General features: G+C 38.3%; 1 protein-coding gene across 6 annotated transcripts in view; it reads right to left on the reverse strand.

The window, feature by feature from the left end:
* Positions 1-21657, reverse strand: part of macrod2 (mono-ADP ribosylhydrolase 2) — a 274895-nt gene that overhangs the window by 174534 nt on the left and 78704 nt on the right. For all 6 annotated transcript variants that reach the window (XM_037271888.1, XM_037271887.1, XM_037271891.1 and 3 more), the window contains one exon: positions 4415-4531. In XM_037271888.1, the coding sequence (XP_037127783.1) occupies positions 4415-4531 (117 nt within the window). The remainder of the gene's footprint in view (positions 1-4414; positions 4532-21657) is intronic.

Below are 21657 nucleotides of genomic sequence, written 5' to 3' on the forward strand. Positions count from 1 at the left end.
AATGTTGCAATGGATCAACACAAGCACAGATTATTCAGAGTAGGAAGAAAAGTTTTCTGCAATAACCACCACCCTTTCAAAGAAGTTGCTTACTTAGGGACCCGATGCTCACTCAATTTCTTATTATGCTGATTAATACAAGGGATGGGGCGTATCGTGCTTGAAAGAGTTGATTCATTGAGTACATAAACTGCAGTAATTAAACTGATATCTGTACTCTTTGCCAGTGATTTTAAAGGGCACAACATCTAAATCCATCCATCCATCCGTCCGTCCATCCGTCCGTCCATCCATCCATCGTACTGTTCTCTACGATATGTTCTATGCAGTCCAAACATGATTTACAGATTAATATTGTGCTTGTGTAAAATGAATTACACAGCAAAATCCACCCATTTTTCTCCATCTAAGGGGGCGGGACACTTGCTGTCAACCAAAAATGATATCATAGAAGCACAGGTCTCGAGTTACAACCAATCACGGCCCCAGAAAACAGGAGAACTGTCCAGACTAGTGGGACTGCACATAGAACATAGTTGACATCCTCTTTATAGTTGACTGTTAGTGACATGAGGTTACTAATTCCAACAAAATCATGTGCACATATTGTAGCTAAATAAAACTATTAATGAGTCCTACTGGGATGAAATCGAAGCATAGAATGCTTATGACATCAATGAATGCACGACACAAGCAGGCTTGTGCGGCAGCATATAAAGTATGAATAAATTGCAGAGTGGACTGTTGCTTGTTGTTGCGCAGAAGTCTGAAAAGTACTGGAGGAATGTGAAGACGTGGCGGGTCACAGTGGGGACAGAGCCGGACGAGCGCATCGCATAGCGCCCGATGACTAATCAAAGGCTTCACTACTGTGTGGGTACAAGGTTGTGCAGCCACACTATACAAGTGAGTGGCAGGGGGGGGAAAAAAACAATAACACACAATGAAGACTGAAAATCCGAACTTTAAAACCAAGGAGTTGAAGGAGAGAAATCTATCTCTGTGACATGCTGACAGCATTCAGGACTGGTGAATACCCACTGAGAACACTGTAAGGATGATTAAAATGTACAAGACAATTTCTCAAAATGCACGCACGACTGAAGAGACAATCTTAAGGACTATTAATTAGCAAAGAGTAGAATAAAGAGAACCACAACAACAGAATAGAATCTCCCCGCCTTGTATCCAAAGAGAATCCATTATTTAAAGCATACACACAGAGCTCAATGGGATGAGAGAAAAGGAGAAGCAAAACAATAAACAGCACAAGCATTTTGAAGTGTCAGTCTAAAACTCCTTTAGGGGTTGAACAGAACCGGGTAAAATATTTTACATGGGATGGGAGTGTAACAACAACAACAAATACAGTATCTTCTTCAAAGTTCCTTTGGGGTATTCAATTTTCAAGCATACAAGAGAAAGCTTTAGAATAAGTCCAAGTGAAGATGAGCCCTCAAGGTCTTTACGAAACATCTTTGGAGTGGACAAGGACAATTAATAAAACAATTCTGAGGGTTGTTTCATCACCATCAAAGCAACAAGCACAATGATGCAGATTATTTTGTAACCTACATTTATAAGGGCTCGTTCCAAATGACACGGCAATCCTAATTACGTTTAAAAAAATCTATAATTATTGAGTCATACATTGATCTGAAACCAACGTGTGGTTTATGTTGAAAATAGATATATCTTTAATTCTTTCAAATAGTTCCAATAATAAAATGGACAAACACATTTTGTAGTTAATTAAAGTTTTTAAATACTACAAAATAGCAAACCATTTTTCACTAGTAGAACCATAAATATGAATGGTGGTAGGCAATACTTGACATTGCATTTTCATTTAATCCTATCTATGGACAGATGAGTAACTTGTCTAAAATTAGGGTAAATGGGCAATTTTCTTGTCAATTTGATAGCTTTTTGGGTGTCTTTCCGCTATGGTAGATGCGTAATTACTGTCATTGATTAATAATCCCTGGCCAGTCCCAGAATAATAAGTCCCACATGTACCCGGCCCTCCTAAAGGGAAGGCTCATTTGCCAGTGGGCTTCACAGCCTAAACTGCTTAGTGGGATGTAATTTTCTTGTCTTGAGAGGAAGTTTGAGATGGGGTGATGACGACGGCCGTTTTTCATTTCCTCAGACCATCACATCTCTGACTAAGGACAACTGTGGTTTCAGCGCTCTTCTCCCTGTGGGCACTAAGTGGTTATACTCATCACAGACAATCATATGCACACTCAATTTCTCATTAAAAAAATAAATAAATCAGCATCAAGTGAAGTGGCTGAGATCTTGATGAAGTGATTTCCATCTGATGTTTTCACTTAAGTGGAAGCACAATATAAAGCCTAGCCACATTTGGTTAAACAGCACGGGTTGGACAATTTACTCCACGATAATGGCATCGAGGACTGACATTGGGCAAACTACTACAGAGGGGTTCCCCAAAGAAGGATGCAACCATTGGAGATGTACCCAGTATTGTTACAGAGAAACCGCAAAACTGAGAATCAGAGTTCCAGTTTGAAAATGCTTGTGTGGTGAAAAGAGGATTTAATTTACTTGAAGCTAAAATTGTTTACCTTTTCAAATGGTATTCTTAAAAACTAAAGTGGCCTGACAACTGTGGAAAATGGGTGGCATATGTTTGTTCGAGTGATTATTTTGGTTGTACAAATATTTAATTTCCGTGGATATTGTGTTAACTAAATGGTTATTAGCAACAAAAATGAAAAGTGTGATATTCACAGAAGCCATTGTCCTCTTCTACAAAATGATAAAACATATTAAATAAATGAAGATACCCCAAAAAAAACTGTTGTGTGCTTTGTAATTTATTAATGTGTGTGCGTGCGTAGGCGGGATAAATATGACAGCGTAGAAAATTCATCAAAACAACGTGATTTGCGAGCGGGCAAATGCCATTCTCAAAATGAGAAGCTGATTTCTAAGAAGAGAAGCAAGAAAGATTATGGGATGATGACTCAGATTAGTGGAGATACAAACATTTCAACAAATCCCGGTAAGATAGACATTTTAAAATGAACTCCAATTAGATTCAAAATTGGACTGAGTGTTCCATGTGAACAACTGCTCAAATCCATAATAATTTATCAGCACAGATGTGTTTCACCCGAAGATAATAACAATAAGAATGCCCAGTGGCAGTGTGATTGCTCCCTGCAGCTTGTTAAACTGTCATGGGTGCACCCTGTTTTTAGTCCGACTGCACCAGAATGACAAACTCACAGTTTATCTCCTCCGTTTGTTTGTTATTCTTTACAACACATCTTAATTTCATCTGGGCCGCCGTGTCCTCGGCAGTCTCATGGAAATCTTTCAGGGTTAGGTTAGGACCAGGAGTGTGACATCACTTACTCACGTTTCCCCTTTTAAAAGACTAACGTCCTCAACGATTAGAAAATTAACTCTTATCCGAAAGTTGCAGAAAACCCAAAGGTACACAACATAATAAATCTCAGGTAGAGCTGGAAAATTAATGATCCCAACTAAGTTTCTCATCATTGGTAAATTACATCAGTGAAAGTTGTGTGGTCCGATAAATGAATAAATGATGACTGAAAAAAGAATTAATCAAATGAAGCAACAAAAGGCCTGTCTGTATACAGATGATGCTCTCATTCAGCCATACAAGTACCAATCAGAATTATTTTTTGGCAAAACAAACCCTGATGTAAATGAATGACTTTTGAAAAGTAATGCATTCTAATTAAAAGTTTGTTCTCATTTTTTACTCCCCACTGTGTTATTCATGTGCAGGTGTGAGTACAGCCAGTGTATCTGAATGATATTTTTTCATCTCCTAAAGCCTTCTCCCAAAGTCCTCTTTACTCAACCTATTACACAAAACTAACATTAAGAAACAATATACACTTCATTAGGTTCAACTTAACAATGTTGTGAGTTTTTTTTTTATTATTTTGGTTACATAAATTAATTTTGAGAATAACATGCACTTTAAAATAAATAATAATAAAATCATCCAAAACCAATAGTATAGTGAATGAAATTACAAAAATGTCACACATACCTCTTCTTACACATAAAAAAGTCAACTTTCATTCCAATATGACATTGAATGTATCATAATAATGTGGTACCTTGACAACTTCCCTACGCGAGTATGACCGAATGAGTGTTTTCTTGGACTTCAGAGTTATATATTTGTATATATGGAATGTATTTTGCTTCCACAAAGGCATTTTATATGTTTTTTTTTCTCATTTCATTGTGCAGCTTGTGACCTGTGAGTGTACAATTATGCTACATTACATTACATCTGTGCGTGAAAATAGTATAAAGCAGCATCAGGTCTTGAAAGCGCACACAAGCACGCAAGCACACACTGAGCAAAAGGAATGCATTAATTACTGGTACTCACATCTTGCAGGGAGATCATAGCCGCAGGTGATCTTGGCTTTGCCGGTTCCACAGCCATTTAGTGTTTGACACTCATCAAAGAGACAGGAACCTGCCGCTCTGTGTATGCAGCCATCCACTGAAAAACACAGACATACATAGACAGACTTGAGACATGCATCAAAACATACCTATGACAAGACCAGAGCTTCACAGACACTAGGGGAATTTTGATCTTTTCATCTCGATGTCAAATTATGTCCATAACACGGCATTCTCAAAGACTAGAGAGTCTGCCAGAGTGCAGTGCCCTTGTTGCTGGTAAATATTGACAGGCCTAGGAATTAAATTAGCTGGGCTAGGATCTAATAACGTCTCTGTACACAGTGAAAATGAGACTGTTCTTCCTGTAATCCCTCTCCCCTGTCAACAGCCATCTACAATCAGATCATTAACTATATTTTCTGCCCCATGCTGGGAATCTTATATCTATCCTCTTCTCTGTCGCAGTGAGCCTGGTGCGATGTGGATCAGCGTTCTGATTCTGTCGCGCTCCCTTCTGATGTGTGTCCTGATTCCGCGGAAAACGAAGGCCCCGCCCCCCCGCAAGGTTTTAATTTTACCGGGTTAAGGCCGCGATTGCTGCTGATTGATGGTGCATCTTACAGAAGAAGGCAGAGAGATAGAAATCCACATTATCCTACTCTGAAAGCCTGACATCCCTCCAAGAGCATGTTATCAATCACGCTGAAACATCATAAAATACGTCTCAAGTTGTCCTGCAGAAATCCTCACAAGCCATTAGAGGATAACAAAGCCAAGAGGAAGAACAATGACCGATGGACAAACAAATGTGTCTTTTCTCTGTTTGGTTTCATTTGACCCAAGCAGAGGACTGCCCTTATATATCAAAGGTTTCGAGTTTAAAAAAAGAAAACTGAAACAACTAACACATTGCAATCACCAATGAGACCCCAAACCACCTTGGAATTGCGATAGACTATTATACGACGTATACAAGTGAACATTATGAAGACAAAATATATTTGGTGATGGGAGGTCCTTTATCTGAGTTCTTTTCAGTTTCTCAAGGATGAGTCAACAGCTGGGCAAAATGTTTTCAGGGTCTATCAATCATCTTTAATGGAGTGAGGGAAAGCCGGTTGACAGAGACGGGGCCTTATGGCTTCTCGAAAAAGTAACACGCATCTGACAGGGATGTGGATATGGAGAAGGATTGCTCTGGTGACAGTGGGAGCGACTTAACACAGCACAGAGCAGCTGTAGCGTCGGCTAGAAGATTGGAATCTAGAGTTTGTCCGCCAAAAATTTTCCACAGTTACTAGTTATTTGCATAACAATGAAATATATACATGTATATTAGGAATAACACTAAAAAAGAGGCTGTCACAATGCATAAAGAGCTCCCATACAAAATACTATCTAGCTTTGTATAGATTAAATAAAATTAATTCAACACAAATGCATTTGACATTGGCAAATATACAATCCTGCTGAGGTCATTTTTTTATTTTATTTAAGAAAAGCAAGTTGGGTTAGGGAAAGGTAATAATACATATTTCCAGTGTGGCATTCACGTAGGAGTCTCTGCTCCCAAGACATTTCTCATGACTAGCAAGCAATTCTGATCTTTAGCCTACAAGTACCTTGGGAGCCCAGCAAGCAACATCATGAGGAGGTGCGCTTCATCTCAGTGGCTGGACAAAATGATTCCAAGTGATAGCTTCAATTTCCCTCTCAGAGCTCTCCTCCCTTCCTCCCTGATGCATTGCGTACTTCTAATGAGACTGGGAATGTGTCCTCAGTGTTCATAAATACAATAAAAGATGGTGAAATGATTGACATAGCTGGAGAATGGATTTAATTTGCCTGTTTACAGGAATGAGTGGAGTTCAACAGATGCATTGTGTACCATATGGGTACAGGTCTGAGTGACGCAAATAAGATATGGGGGCTGGATGGGGAGCACACAGAGAAAGACGGCTTTTGATTGAAAAAATAAAAATCACATTACGTGAGGTGGTTGGGCATTGACATGATTTTTTTTTAATTAACCAAAAGATGTGGCAGTTTGGATGTCAATTTAAATCCTAATTTAAGATGAATTTCATCGCTACCACAGCGGATTCATAAATTGTGTATGCCTGACACATTAAAAGTGCAGCCGCAGAATCTCATTATGAAAGAACGATATTTCATTTTGGAAAAGAGGATGGTACCAACTTATTTCATCTTATTTCTCTCAAGTGTGGCCTCTAAAATATAAACTAAAATTTGTGTGAAGTAACATTAGGGTGTCTATTTTATTTATATGATCTGAACTTTCAAATCTGGAAAGTGATGTTACGGACTCCTTGGCCCATGCTCCACACCCTGGCCAAGTTATGTGACCTAAACTCCCGCGAGAAAATTACATAAATTAATGCACATTTCATATATATATTTTATCATATATATGTGCACGCGCACACACACACACACACACACACACACACACACACACACACACACACACACACACACACACACATATATATATATATATATATATATATATATATATATATATATATAAACTGCTTATCCTGTCTTGATAAGAGAACACTTTCCAAAGCAATTACTCAGTCCACACGGTTTAATGAAGCTCAACTTTGATCAGTGGGTCGTCGGCATCCCTCACATTTAATAATGAGTTCAACAACAGAGACTTAGAGAGCGAGAGAGCGAGTGAGAGAGAGACAGCCACATTGGCAGAGACAAAAGCGGAGAAGGCTGCGTCACTTTAGAGCACTTTGAATGGGTTACTCAGCTATAACCTTGGCTCCTGCCATTGTCTGAGACACCTCTGGCTCAACCTCCCAAAGCTCAGCTCCCATGTGCATTAAGGGACCAGCAAAGCTCCGCAAGGCTTCTCCCAGGCAGCCTGAAAACCAAGTGGCTTTCAATCGCTCCATCAGACACAATGAATACCTGCTCTGCTCTCATTATAATACCCTGCTTTCAGAAATAGTGTCAGCTGCAGTTTTTCTCTCCTAATTATTTCCCGCGCCTCTGAGGGTTAGGATCAGGACTGGAGCCAGAGGAGGCAGCATGGGGTGGGTGGGGGATGGCATTGGGTATGCTTGAGCTAGATTTTACCAAGCAGAATGTACAGAAGCCTGAATATCAGCAAATAATCAAAGTAAGGGGAATCGAGTTGCATTCATATAAAGACAACCAACTCGGCTGCATTGTCTTTGTTGCCGTCACCTGCCGACCCGCAGAAAGGTCTCATCGCTGCAGGTTAGGAGAATAAAACATTTTAGTGATGCACTGTCACAAGACTGAAAACTGCCCCCCCCCCAAAAAAAAGGGATTAAGAAAGGCCACAGACAAATAAAGGGATGAATTTTCAATAATAATCAGAATTGTATTCATTATTTTTCTACCCCGCAAAGACGAAAGAAGTCCAGCTATAACAATGCAAAGCTAATTGTGATAAAGTGAGACGACAAATTGGACAGATGCACAGCTTCTAATTACACAGTGACTAACTGCATGCAGTGTTTACGAATTCTGGGCGGGTAAGGCATTTGAGTTGCTTTCATGATCCACAAATCATGCCTGACAAAATAATCAATTCAGTGATAACTACCAACTTTAAAATACAAGCTAATGGTGTGTGAGTATTATTACAAAATCAGGGGCTAAGATAACACAATGTAAGGGGAGAAGCACCCGCAAGGTACTCTATAGTTTTGTTCACCGATTTTTTTTTTTTGTAGTAACCATAGCAACAGCTTATGTCCCATCACTTCTCAGCACTTTTCAGTGCTGAACACCGATCAAAGCCTCTGTAATTTACAACACCATTTTATTCTCAACTAATTTTGCTGACGGAGAAAATGACATGGATTAGTTGTAACCAAGTGCCAATCGACGATAAATGTCAGGTGGAATATGTTCAAGCCAATGTCGTCACTCCCTTGTGATATTGGATCGTGAATCCTAATCGCAGCAATTTCAGGTACAAACAGAGCTAGAGCTCGCCCCTTGCTGTAACCACATTCTGTGCAATGGGACAGTAATCTCTGCTCAACCCATAATACTTGGGATTTGAAAAATGGTAAACCAGATACATAGATAGTCACAGATGTAACTCTGTAAATAGCCAATGAATAGCTAAGGTTTACATGGATGAAAATAAAGCAGACATATCACAGCTTCAGCAAAACAAAATATTTCTCCTATTACAACAATGATCCTAAATAGATTCTATGTGATACCAATCGAATCAACTGAATACGGCATCATGAATATGACATCTTGATGGCTTTCTAGGCAGTTCCAAAACATTTATTCTCTAAGTGCATTAATATTTAATCACAAAACTGTGCGAGTTTCTAAAAACTTCTGGAACAATGGTAAAATGTGGATGATGGCAACAGGCCCTGACAGTTGACAAGAACTCCAGACTGTTCATGCTGTTCCCAGAATCGTAAAACAAAGATCAGTTTGGTACTTGAGCTCAAGTGACACTGTTTTTGGAAGCGTGGCGTCTGACAGCTGTGGACAACTTGGTGCCGAACCCCACCGGTGTTACACTTTTTGTGACAATCGTCAAAGTCCTTACTTTTAAATTGTTTTTTTTTTAAACTGCTCTGTCTTGTTGTTTGAAAGAGGCAACGGAGCTGTTCCGTCACAGACAATCAGACTGTCAGCACAACTTCTTTAAAAAAACAAACAAAAAAAAACATGTTGCTTTGCTGCATGTTTTACTGCACTGTATTTGACTCTGCTGCATGAAGGCTATCCTGCTATCAAATTGAACTATATAATGTTTAATAACATTTTAAATACATGTGTATGGTATTAAAAGATACAGTTGACTGCAGTATTTTAAAAATCCTATACAAAGCCAATAAAGACAGTACTATTGACGCATTTAGAAAGAAAATGTAATTTACACTAAGGAAGAGGCATTTACTACAAATAATAGTAATAATACATGTGTGGACAGACAATTTGTGGTTATGCCCATATTAACTGTTGCCTTCAAGAAATTCTGTATTTGAATAACACACAAACAAACACACACACACGCACACACACGCAAACTGGGTGAGTGGTCTGGGGGGATTTAATAGCTTTCAGACTTCTTTCACCATGTCAGTCACAAACCCATTTACTTTTTTGTTTGTTATGTTTTTTTGTGGGTTTTTTGCTTTCTAGCAAAAGCCTAATGGGTTTGTTCTTTGAATGGTAGATAGAACAGTTCATAATTCCTTTACCTTGAATACAAGAAAAACAAAAACACACATATCATCACATTCAAACCTATACCTAAGTTTTGTCTGACATTTACCAAATACATGTGTTTGTATGGTTTCACATGGTGTTTCTAGTATATGTACTCTGTGACTGACTGGTGACTAGTGAGCTCAGATGGCTTCCAGTTTACCCGGCCGTGACCCTTGGCTCACGGTAGATAAGCGGTAGAAAAGGGATATAAGTTAAATGGCTGTATTTACTGTTTTTCTGCATTTAACTGAGCAGCGCTGCATTAAGGATGAAATGATCAATACACATGATCATAAAAGTGGTGATTAAAATCATTGTTAACAGCATTAAAGCTCAAAATGTGACTGATTCTCAGAATACAACCCATTTTCACCTTATCTCAGACTATGATCACAGCTGCCTGATGGAAATCCATGTCTGTTTTCTATTACTCTACATTTTGGGTCCATTTCAGGGTGCAAGGTGCTCTAATAATCACAGATAAACACGTACCTCCTCCGTTACGGTTTTCTCACCTTCCTTCAATATCACACTCATTTTTTCCCTCAACTTCTCATCCAATCTCTTATTACCAACAAACACACTGCCAATGTAGCTCTTATCACCCAGTCTTCTAGGTTAGATTACTTTCGGCACCCCTGCTTCACTACTTTTGCAACTGAAAAACAGTGTTTGAATAGGATGGACAGTTTTTTTTCCAAATCCAATCAGTGAGTATGTTTCAACATTTTGAAAAAAAATCTATTGTTTTAACAGGTTTGAGACTGATGATTTTGTGCAGTATTTCGAGAGCTGTCTTTTTCCTTGTATTATTCTAGTACTTCAGAAAACTGTCGCTATGACAGATGTTACTTTCTGTTAAGGAATACTGAGTATTTAGTATATATAGAGAGAGTAGCTTTATTCAAGTGTCCTTTTCAGATAATTTATACAAGAGTGGCCAAATGGTTGCTCCATCTTAAGAGAGTTTACCGTCATAGGAAATCACTCCTCCACAATTTAAGCAATCACATTTTGAAGCATCAGTTTTCATTTGAACTAATATTTAGCAACATTAAACGTGACATTTTGCCCAACCAAAATGTTTGTAATTGCATTTAAAAAGAGATTTTAAAAAATAACTCTGTAGTACTGAATTTGTGATCTAAATCTGTCTAAATCCTGGTGGGATAAGGCTTTCATTAAATCACAGTAAGCTCTAGTCAGTCTCATATTTGCCCATTACAAAACATAAGGCTGACTGACCACGGCTGACTATTTTCAATTAATAGAACACAATTTCATGCACCCATAATTAAATGTCACCTCGTGAAGAAAATACACTGTCTGGCAATCTGAGCTAATAAGGGACACACAAATGCTGAAAAAACATGGCTGGAAAACATAACACCCAGTGTGCATCCAGGCTAAATTAATCATGAATTACTTTCCTGGACATAGTTCATTTTTGAGTGACCCAAGCGAGTTTGCCACTTGATTTTAAAAGATGGTTTCAGCCTGGATGTAGGTGAAAGTTGGACAAGAACACTTTGTTCGAAGCATAGTAAAACTTTGCACTAGGAAGCTACAGCAGACAGGATGAGACAAATGTATGTAATTATTGAGCAAACTTAACAACAAGCTTGAAGGCAGTTGAGAAAAGAAAGCAAGCATGGTTGATTTCTCACATGCTTGGAACTCGGGGCCAAAAGCTTGGTGGGCAGTTTGTAATTGCAGAAATGAAGAGAAATGAAGCAGTTCCATGAAAGACCACTGCTTTTGATTAAAATGCATGAACAGCTGTTGCTATTATGCATGGTTCCTTGGGCTAGCATTTGCAAGGCAATTTTTCATTAACAGGCCCACAGCCTTGTATAATACGTACATATATACCAGAGATGACTTGAGTCCCCTCGTCATTTTGACAAAGACTTGAATCGACTCGAGTCACTGGTTTTATGATTTGTGACTCAACAAAGTTCGACAGGAGACTCGGTTCAAATAAAACATTTAAAAATAGATAAAACAAATTATTTCAAGAGAGAATTAATTCATTTAAAAAGAAAAAAACTTGGTCTCTTTGGCTCTTGTTTTACAAAAAACAAGTCATACCATAAAAATCCTACTACTTTAGAATGTAGCAGGTTTTGTGACATTATTGGTATGATTTGCCAGATTTACAGTAGTTGCCTTATTTTAATTACCAACATTCTGGACAAGCCCAAGTGTTTGTAGAAATGCACCAAATCTATATATTAACACACATAATATCTGATATTTTAACACTTTAGACATTGTATAAGTGCCCCAACTGATGACTGAGTGGAAGTGGTAATATTATTTTGGGTTCTTGGTGAACTGTGCAAGTTTGAAAGGCGTCTGACGGTCAACATTTATAAGTTACAGCGAAAAGCAATTTCTCAAAAAGGCTGCAGCGGAAAATTTGTGTTAAATTCCTGGGTTTAGAATCAACATTATAATATAAATGTCTCTACTGCAAGTTTCCCTTAATGTCCTTTTACTTCTCGGAACAGCAATGACAAAACAAAAACAATTTATTTTGTACTGTGCAATGGGTCAGATGGGTGTCTCCTCTGAAATAATAAATTCATAAGTCATCTGTCGTTTAATACTGTAATAAAAGTGTGAGGTCAATGACCAACTTCTTCCAGTCTTGAGACAACATACACAAATTTAGTAAACACCGACTTAAATTTTCTTGGCATATATTAATTACCCTAAACAGTATTGAAACATCGTTTTCTCACCATTATGCATCTTTAGTCTTGTTTATTTAGGGGGAGACAATTTAAAACCTTTGGGATTAAACTATTAAGCGTCAAAATCAATACAATCAAAGTCAAATCCTTTCTGTCAAGGAGATGGCCCTGCTTCTCAAGATGACAATCAATTCTTAGTATGAAGTAAACAATGAACACAACGGAAGTAAGATGTTCTGATGTATTTACCCCACTGAGATTAATTCAAATGCCACTGTCTCAGGAAGACAGAAAAACAAAAAACGCCACATTGTATCAAAACACAAGAAAACAGTTTCACATTACAGTACATACTGTAGTATCAGCATGTTGAATGTGTGCCTTTACGAGACGTGGCTGAGTGAGTGCTTAAGCTGAACCAAAGAAAAAGGAGACTTCAATGGGACAATACATTTTACATGTGTCTCATGGTCGGTAGACAAAGCCATAAGTGCCAGAGCCGAGGATAGCAAGCCTGGAATCCTGTCTAGTGATTTATCTGACTGCGTCTTGACAACTTTGGAGGCAAATCCCCAAGTATGCTATCTATTAAATGAGCCCGTGTCAGCGCATGGGAGATAAAGCGTCCACAGCTGCCCATAGAGACGCCGTCCTCAGGACCAGCTGTGACACACAAATCAAAAGCTCAGGGACTGAGACGAAGAAGTTGAGCTCACCTTCACACAGGCACACAACAAAGCACTGATGCTCTGCTCTATTAATCGTTGAGTAAAAAAACAAAAACAAATTAGTACTCTTACCAACACTTGAGTACTTTAATAGACTGTTTTTTTCTTCCTAAATACACCGAAATGTGAATTGAGAGGTTGGTTTCAAAATATTGAAGATAATTGTGGAGAGGAGTAGGAGGTGGTTTCAGCACGTGACCCAGAGTGTTGACAGATAATAAAGCCTCAATCATTTCATATTCTTGGTGATAGTTTTATTCATTCAACTTTGGTAGGCATGCAAATGTGTGTTAAATCTGTATGACATTTTGATTTTCATTTTACAGGGACTTTAAGAATAATGTGAAATAAATAAACCTAATTGATCTCCCCACCCATATTCCAATGTCTCTCAGGAGAATCAGCCCCAACGGCCACAGCTCATAGAAGCAAGCACAAATGCAGTACACTAAAACCATTTTCTCTTCTGGGTCTAACAATGCATAGCAGCAGATCTTGGCTTATAATTCAAAGACTTGACTTAAAAGCATGTCCGTGGTGTGCTGTGTTGTGACACCATGTTCCTTAGCAGCAACATGAAGCAGAGATCCTGGCTCACCCACCCCCACATCCTCAGTTTTTCACCCACTGCCTCTTCTTGTGGATGCTGGTGTGGTCTAGGTGTTCTACTCAAGGCTATAGTTTGGTTCCACTATGTGAGAATCCTTGCTGCAGAACCACAGATTAATAAAAATGGGGCTTTTATAATTATACTGAGATGATTCCAGGCATTTCCTGCTGGTCCTTTTAATTACAGAGACAATTTTTCTCCAGGGAAGACCAGCTTTAATATACTTACCGGCTATTTCAAATGTACCTTATTTTTTAAGAGTACAAAAGTTTGTTTGACTCAAACTAAAATATTCTGTCTGTTTTTGATTTACAACTAAGCTGACTAAATGTGATAGGTTGGGGCATTTATATGAGACGTTATGACAATACTCTTGAGGTATTTTCCTTGTTTCCTGTGACTGACTGCCGTAGTATCACAGTATAAGGGTCGAAGATGAGACTTCTACATATCTCATCTCTGTGAGTGACAATGGAAAGTCTAATAATGAAGCATACCTCCATTTTATTCCAGAGGCCTATCTCTGTAATATTGTAGCCGCCAGGTATCCATACAGTGGCTTGCTGTAAAGATATTTTTCCCCCCAAAACTGGATGCAATATTAGCATCAATGTGTGAAATGTTAGATAGCATCAGGATGCAAATGTGACTTAATGTGCATTACAATTAAATGTGTGGGAAAACAAAACAAAACCAAAAATACAATTTGTAACGATTACATTTGTTGTGATTGTTTTTTGAGTCACTCTAAAATGAAGTCAAAGTAGATTATAACTTATTTTTTATAATCAACTGTAATAAAACACAATAAACAATAAAACATTACAGCATTTCTATCGCAGCTTACAACAGAAATCTGTGTGACCACATCATCACCACTATTTGTTATTAAGTAAAAAATACTAGCAAATAGCAACAATACTTTCAAAACAATAGGGCAGGAGACAAAAGTGTCAAGTGTTTCAATTCATATTCCTCTCAAATAAAGATCTATTCTATTCTAGCCATCCCAAGCCAGTTAAGTCAGAATAAAGACACAATGACTTCTTACCCACCTTTGCGTGTCAGTGTAATTTAAGGAAAAGAACACCCAGGCAAAGGCAGTAAAAAGATACCAGCTTTTGTGCAGGCAATGTAAAAGTGACGTTCGTTTCACCATTAATATTATTTCATACTAAAATCTCATCAGAACACATTGCAGGTGAAGCTGAATATCAGCTATGGGGACTCAATTCGAAGCCCCTGACCTTCCGAGATGATATGTGGACTCACAATGTAGTGAACTGTCACCTATGAGAATATTTTCTTTACATTTTGACTTTAAATTTCTTAGGTCAACATTATGTATGCCACAGGGGAAGTGCTGCAGCGGTGATGGACTCTAAAAGAATAGCAACCTACATTTATTCTTAGTCTGATGGGTTTTGACATGGCCCCTTGAGCATGTTGTGAGCATATATAAATTTGTGACTTTCTTTGTGTCACATAAAACGGACCCGTAACAGATTAAAAAAACATTAAAACAGACTATTTTGCATATTAAAATGAACTGTCAAAAATGTTTCGACTGTAGACTAGAGACTTAACCACCACTTGTTTTTAATGTCTAACAGTCATACCTTAAGAACTAATCTTGCACAAAAACACACCATTCAAAGTCAGCTCTCAAACAAGTCATATAAGGTCAGCAAGTTGATTGTTGTTGAAATAAAAAGTCAAACAGAATACAGGTAAAAAGGCTATTTACTAGTTGATGCACCATCAATGATTCTGTTGCTTTGAAGCGGTTTGTCTGAAGGCCATATGAACTGGCTCTTCAAAATTAATGAAATGAGTGCAACACACTGGGAAAGCAGCCAGGGATTATGCTGTCTTTAGGACAGCGACAGCCTGGAAATCTAGCCAGGTCCACTCTATGTCTAGATAATTGACGATGCAAATCAATCGTCTGCGTGTGGCCGGTGAGGTAGTATGAGCAGCCGATGTTTAAAAGACATCCCTTGTTTGAGAGTACCGTATTTTACGGATTATAAATCACATTTTTTTTTTCATAGTTTGGCTAGGGCTGCGACTTATTCTCAGGAGCGATTTACGTGTGGAATTATTAACACGTTATTATATCATTTCACATGTTATTTTCACACTAAACCGCAAGAGGGTGCTTTAAGCCTGTGAAATCATTGGAACTGCAACTGACGATGAGTCTGAGTAAGCGACGTAGAAGAAGAAGCACCGCATCTTCTACTTCCGGAGTTAGTGGAGTTGTTTAAAAGTGACCGAGGATAAAGATTTAATTGGATTTAGTGATTTGGAGTGACATGGATGGTTTGGTAAACTTGTTAGCATGTTATTTATGCTATAGTTGAATATAGTCTGAATAACTCTTAATATGTTATACCAGGCATGTTCTCGGTTCGTTGTTTATGTGTCATGTAACGTTAGCATACCAATTATTCAGCCTGTTGTTGCCTCTATTCTATTTTTATTTTAAATTGCCTTTCAAGACGACACGTCTGTTCTTGATGTTGGCTTTCCCCCCAAAATGCGACTTATACTCCAGTGCAACTTATACATGTCTTTTTCTTTATTATGCATTTTATGGCTGGTGTGACTTGAATTCCGGAGCGTTTTATAGTCCGGAAAATACGATACTCCTCGTTTTTGTCCCGATCTGGCCTGTTCTCGACCAAGGACATCAAATTCAAGGCTATCTATTAACCACGGAAAAAAGGTGCAAGCCATTCATGTGATTTTATATATAATGTCTAATTATGGAACAATATTTCCTGGTTTTAACAAAAGCTTTGCTTCTCTACATACAGTCTGTACACGTATGAGTTACTAGATGAAATCAAGTAGTCAGACCAGTAAGATTTCATCTTATATCATTTCAAAGTTAGCAAATACGTACATATTACTGTTTACTCTCACTCTGAGACACGCAGCTACTGTTAAAAAGCAATTTTGAGAAAATCAATATGCTATTCATTGTGTCAAGTTTAGACATAAAATAAAAATAACTGGAATGGCCTTTAGTTGAGGGTAGTTGTTTGCCAAGAGAGAACATTATTAGTATGCATCATTAACCACCTGTACCTAAATTGATCAAGATTGATGATTTATTGTCTGTTAAAAAAAGGAAAATGTTCATAAACATCCACACAAACGGAAATGAAAAACAGGAAAGCAATGTTTCAGTTACATTTTTAAATTATAAACTAAATTAAAATGTTCTAAATGTGAAATCTGGTACATGTACTGTTCCATCTTGGAGGAAAATGATAAACCAGGCCTCCTGTTTGCAGTTTAAATGGTAATGACTAAAAACGGGTACGAGGCGAGCAATTCATTTCTCATTCAGATATCTCTCAGATCATAACTGCCAAACCTAGGCAGAGAGGAAATTGAGCAATAGAGCAAAGCCGATGATCAAATCTAAAAAGGTAATTCTTTCTCTAAATACTAGATTCATCCTGGTCCCGTTGCTATAGTCGCAGAGTGGCAGTGGAAAAATGTAGGAAGAATGTGGCATTGATCACTTGGTGATGTTTTCATCATATGTGGTGGTCACAGAAAATTGGGTTATTGGATTGGTAGGTAAGTTATAAAATACAGCACAGGTCGGTTTGATGTTGGCCATGCCACACCTAACGCATTAAAGGAAACAGCAACAGCAGGTCTAGCAAAACAGAAGAGCAACAACATTATGTAACCTATTTATCAAATAAATGCAATATTGGAATATATTTGTGACACGACTGGAGGGCAGGCATAATGAATGTGTTCTCTAAAGTCATTTAGAACAGATAAAAACTAGTTTAGTTTAATTAGATTTTCAAAAGGGTGGGTGCGTTGTCCCAGTTCTGAACGGGAACAGCTTTTGTGAAGTTTCATTTAAAAGCTTGGGTGCATGGGTGACTAAATTACATGCTAATTGTGCATTTTAATAAGCTGCACAAGTTTGAGGCAAAAGCAGTCTCAATGAGCAATGAGATACACCAGGCATCTTTAGTAAGTAGGTTCTTCCCACTATATATAGTCTCATAAAACACTAGCCAAATGCTTTGTAGCAGTGTGTTAATAAAGACAGCATTGCGCAATCTATGATAATCAATTTCATTAAATCAATATACTGTAGAAGAGTATGTTTCAAAAATGATACTCGAACACAAAACTGTTAGTCATCATTCTCCTGAGGAAAAAAATTGCATTAATGAACTGCTCCGGGCAAAAAATAACTTTTGCTATTGGCAAGCTCGACTGATTTGAAATCCAATAAATGCGTCACTTCTGTTCATTCATATGTGCTATCAGCAGACTTGTGTGTTGTATGAAAATCTTGTATTTTCTGGCGATAGTGTTTTAGTTGTATTTAAACTGCCTGGTCAACACTTTTGGCATTTATAAACTCCAGACTATAAAAAAGATTGTAAGACGTCACAAGGTTTGTTCTGAAACTAATGAAAGGCTAATGAGAATGAATTGAAGCAGTGAGGTGGATTTTGTTGACATGCAAAAGTGGTTCTTTGAACTGCCTGGGTGTCACACAGACATTACGCCAGGATCTTGTTTGTGGACTTAAGCTCTGTTTTCAACATAATCATCCCTGAATTCCTTTCTTCCAAATTCCACAAATGCAGTCTCTCTCTGGCCATCAGCCAGTGGAGCTACAGCTTCCTGACGGAGAGGACGCAGCAGGTCAGTCTGGGGAGGAAGTCAAGCTGCTGGTGCTCCGGAGCGGGCAAACAACCTTGAACAATCTCAAAACTATAGTAATGATCGTGGACTGGAAACAGCATTTGCCACAGCTGCAGGCCTCACGATATCCAACTGCCATCTTTCAGGACCTGAACTGGGAGACCAATATCAACTACATCCTGAAAAAGGCTCAGCAGAGAATACACTACATGTGACTGCTGAAGATGCACGGCCTGCATAACTGTTGTTGATCACTGTTCCACATCACTGGACATTTTAAAATGTTGAAGTACTCTCTTCGTCATTTGCAAATAAATTCACCGTATCAGAATGAGTGCACTACTGGTCACTTTAATTTCCGTGAGGACTTTTTGCATCAGTTCCACATCTGTCAATGTTCATTCTTCCCGCACTAATGGTATCCTTACATTGCTTGACAACGTCTCTGTACTTAGTATGTGTTATGTTCTATATGTCGATAAATTCTGTGTTGTTGTTTTTTTTTTCCTGTTTGGCCAAGAAACATTATTGTGATTCTTTGCTACGTTCAAGTGGAAGTAATTGTTAAATAAAACTAAAACAGCTCACCCATTTTAACTAAGTGGGTTTTCATGCCGTTTGTTACTGATTGGAAATTATAGCTTGCGCTAGTGCTATTTTAAAATGTGAAAGGTACAATAAGATTTATCTGACGTTTAAACACAGCAAAACACGTCATGTCTGACTTTTGTGGGTAAGAAACCCAGAAACCCTTTCCAATAATTGTACAACAGATAATCTACTGTGTTAGAAACACGCCTTTTTCAAGTCTTTTTCTATGGCCTTTACATCACAACTGTCAGAGGTGAGGAAAATAAATGCTATTATTGTGTAGTGCTCAGAGGACACTTGTTTGAGCTACTTGCCAATAAATGAGGACAATTCACGTTCCAATGAACAGCAGGGACTGATTCAGCGACTGATGTGTTAATTGGATACAACCAAAGAGGAGAAAGAATGACCCTTTCGATGACCCTTATCATTGAAGCCGTGCCTGGAGCACAATCTTAGGAATGACCTAGGTGTCAGAGGTTGATCAGGACAACCCCTGCTTAACCCCTGGACACATCGGCCCACAAGGTCATTTAACATCATTTGAGATCATATGTTAAAGGATACCAGCATCTGGGTCACATTTATCAATTGAATTTGAACTGTGCAAGTATCAGGCATGACAAGTAGATTGGTTTCATTGCACACAAGGCCACTGTGAAAAGTCCAACCTGTACAAGGAAAGATGATGACAAGTGATGTGAGGAATCACACACAATCGGCCGTGGCAAGGGACAAACTAAAGGGCTATATCAAGAAGATTGTAAAAAAAAAAAAAAAAAAAAAAAAGACATTATTTTCATTTATTAATCTGTGGCAATTAAACTATTCAATGGGGAGATGCAGGCAAAACATTTGGAAGACGTTTTTTTTTTTATAAAAACAACGTTAAAATAGAACGCAGTTGTTGTTTAGCTTTGCTACTCCTGGTTGCAGTTAAAGTGTGACGCAGAAAAACGACTGTCCACAGCTTGTACTTTGCAGCTCTCCTCTTCTTTTCCTTTTCACTGCTGGGTAAAGACCAACCAGTAACCAAATCATAATATCGGTTTTCACATTTTCTGCACTGCTATGTTTTGTGTAAATTTAAGAGAATAGAAATTGTGTCCCCTAAACCTCCTGGTCAAATTCCTAATCGAAAAAAGCAATTGTCAACTGATAATAAATGATGGCTTCGATATACTCTTGTTGCAGATGGTGTGCAAACATGTGGCATAAGGAGGGAACCAGGTTCTTGTAACAAGCTGTTGCTGTGGCCATTATGTTTTGAGGATGCCACACATGCTCTTCTAACAGGGGGAGCTTAAGTGCTCAGACGTGGAGACAAATTGCTTGTATCAATATGCATCCTGCATCGCCAAAGAGAAAAGGTGATGTTAATTATTTACCAAGGAAGCCTGTTGCTTACACTGATGAACTGATGAGCTACTTAACATGTTGCTGCAAAACATTGCTTAGCGAGGGCTGCTCAATTAAAATTAGCACTATACTTATATTGTATAACAGCTACGATATCTGACAGTCGACAGCTTTGCTGCTGGTACCATTCAAATAGTCAAAGGTATAGCTTCAATTTGTCTATTTCAACACACCATTCACATTTTTGGAAAATACAGCCTCCTCCACCACCAAGATAAGGGGAATTATTCATTTTATAGATTCCCTGCTTTTACCATCAATGATTACCCTCTTTACCTGAGCTTGTAGCTCTCTTATTGGCTTCGCCATTGATTGCTTTCCAGCCACCCTGCCACCCACAAGGTGACCCATAACTAAAAAACACTCTCAGAAAAGTGTCATTCAGCAAAAAGATCTCGTATGCTACCATCCATTCCAGTTCTGCATATTGTCTTTATACATACCTGCACTGTTACTTAAAACTTATGGATGCACCTCATGAGGACTCATTCAGGAGCTGAATGATTCATCCAGATAGTAAACATGTCAGATTTAAGTCACATTAGAGATGATTTTATCGTAGCGGTGTTATGGAATGCATAGCTGATGACTTTGTATTCGTGCTTCCACAGACAATAGTGTAATAAATTGGAAACATCTGCTTGTGAAGAGTGCTCTATTATGACCCTACTGCGGAGCAATCAGCACCTTAGCAACAAAGAGCCACTATAATCATACCATTTCCTGCACGATTAAACAACAACCTTCCACAAGTGCTGAAAAAGTGATGGAACAAAATATATTGTATGAACGCTTTCAATGTGACACCGGCAATGACCATTAGTTACAAGAAACCTTTGCTCAACATCAATTTAGCTGAAATGTCACCCATCGTTAATGGCTGTTAAAGTGGGGACTAAGAAAAGGCAAGGCTGTTTGTGTTGCATTGTACAAGCCTAGAGGTTCCACCTTTTAAAAAAGCACTTGACCCGGTTCCACACATTGGAGTGTCCTTTCCACGGTAATGGCATTTTGCATAATGCCATTACTAAGCTTAAAGCGTGAAATCACCCTGCTTTAGTAGGGATTTGTAAAAGACGAAACAACTGTGCAAGTGGGTAAGTGTGCATGAGGGGGCTGGGACTGAAGGGGCCATTTAAGCATAAACAGATTTTTCAAAATCTTTTGGATTAGTTAATGAGAGGCGTTGGGGGAAAACACATGGGACATGCAATGGGAA

Source organism: Syngnathus acus, chromosome 15 (genome assembly GCF_901709675.1).
Source record: "Syngnathus acus chromosome 15, fSynAcu1.2, whole genome shotgun sequence".
NCBI lineage: Eukaryota > Metazoa > Chordata > Actinopteri > Syngnathiformes > Syngnathidae > Syngnathus > Syngnathus acus.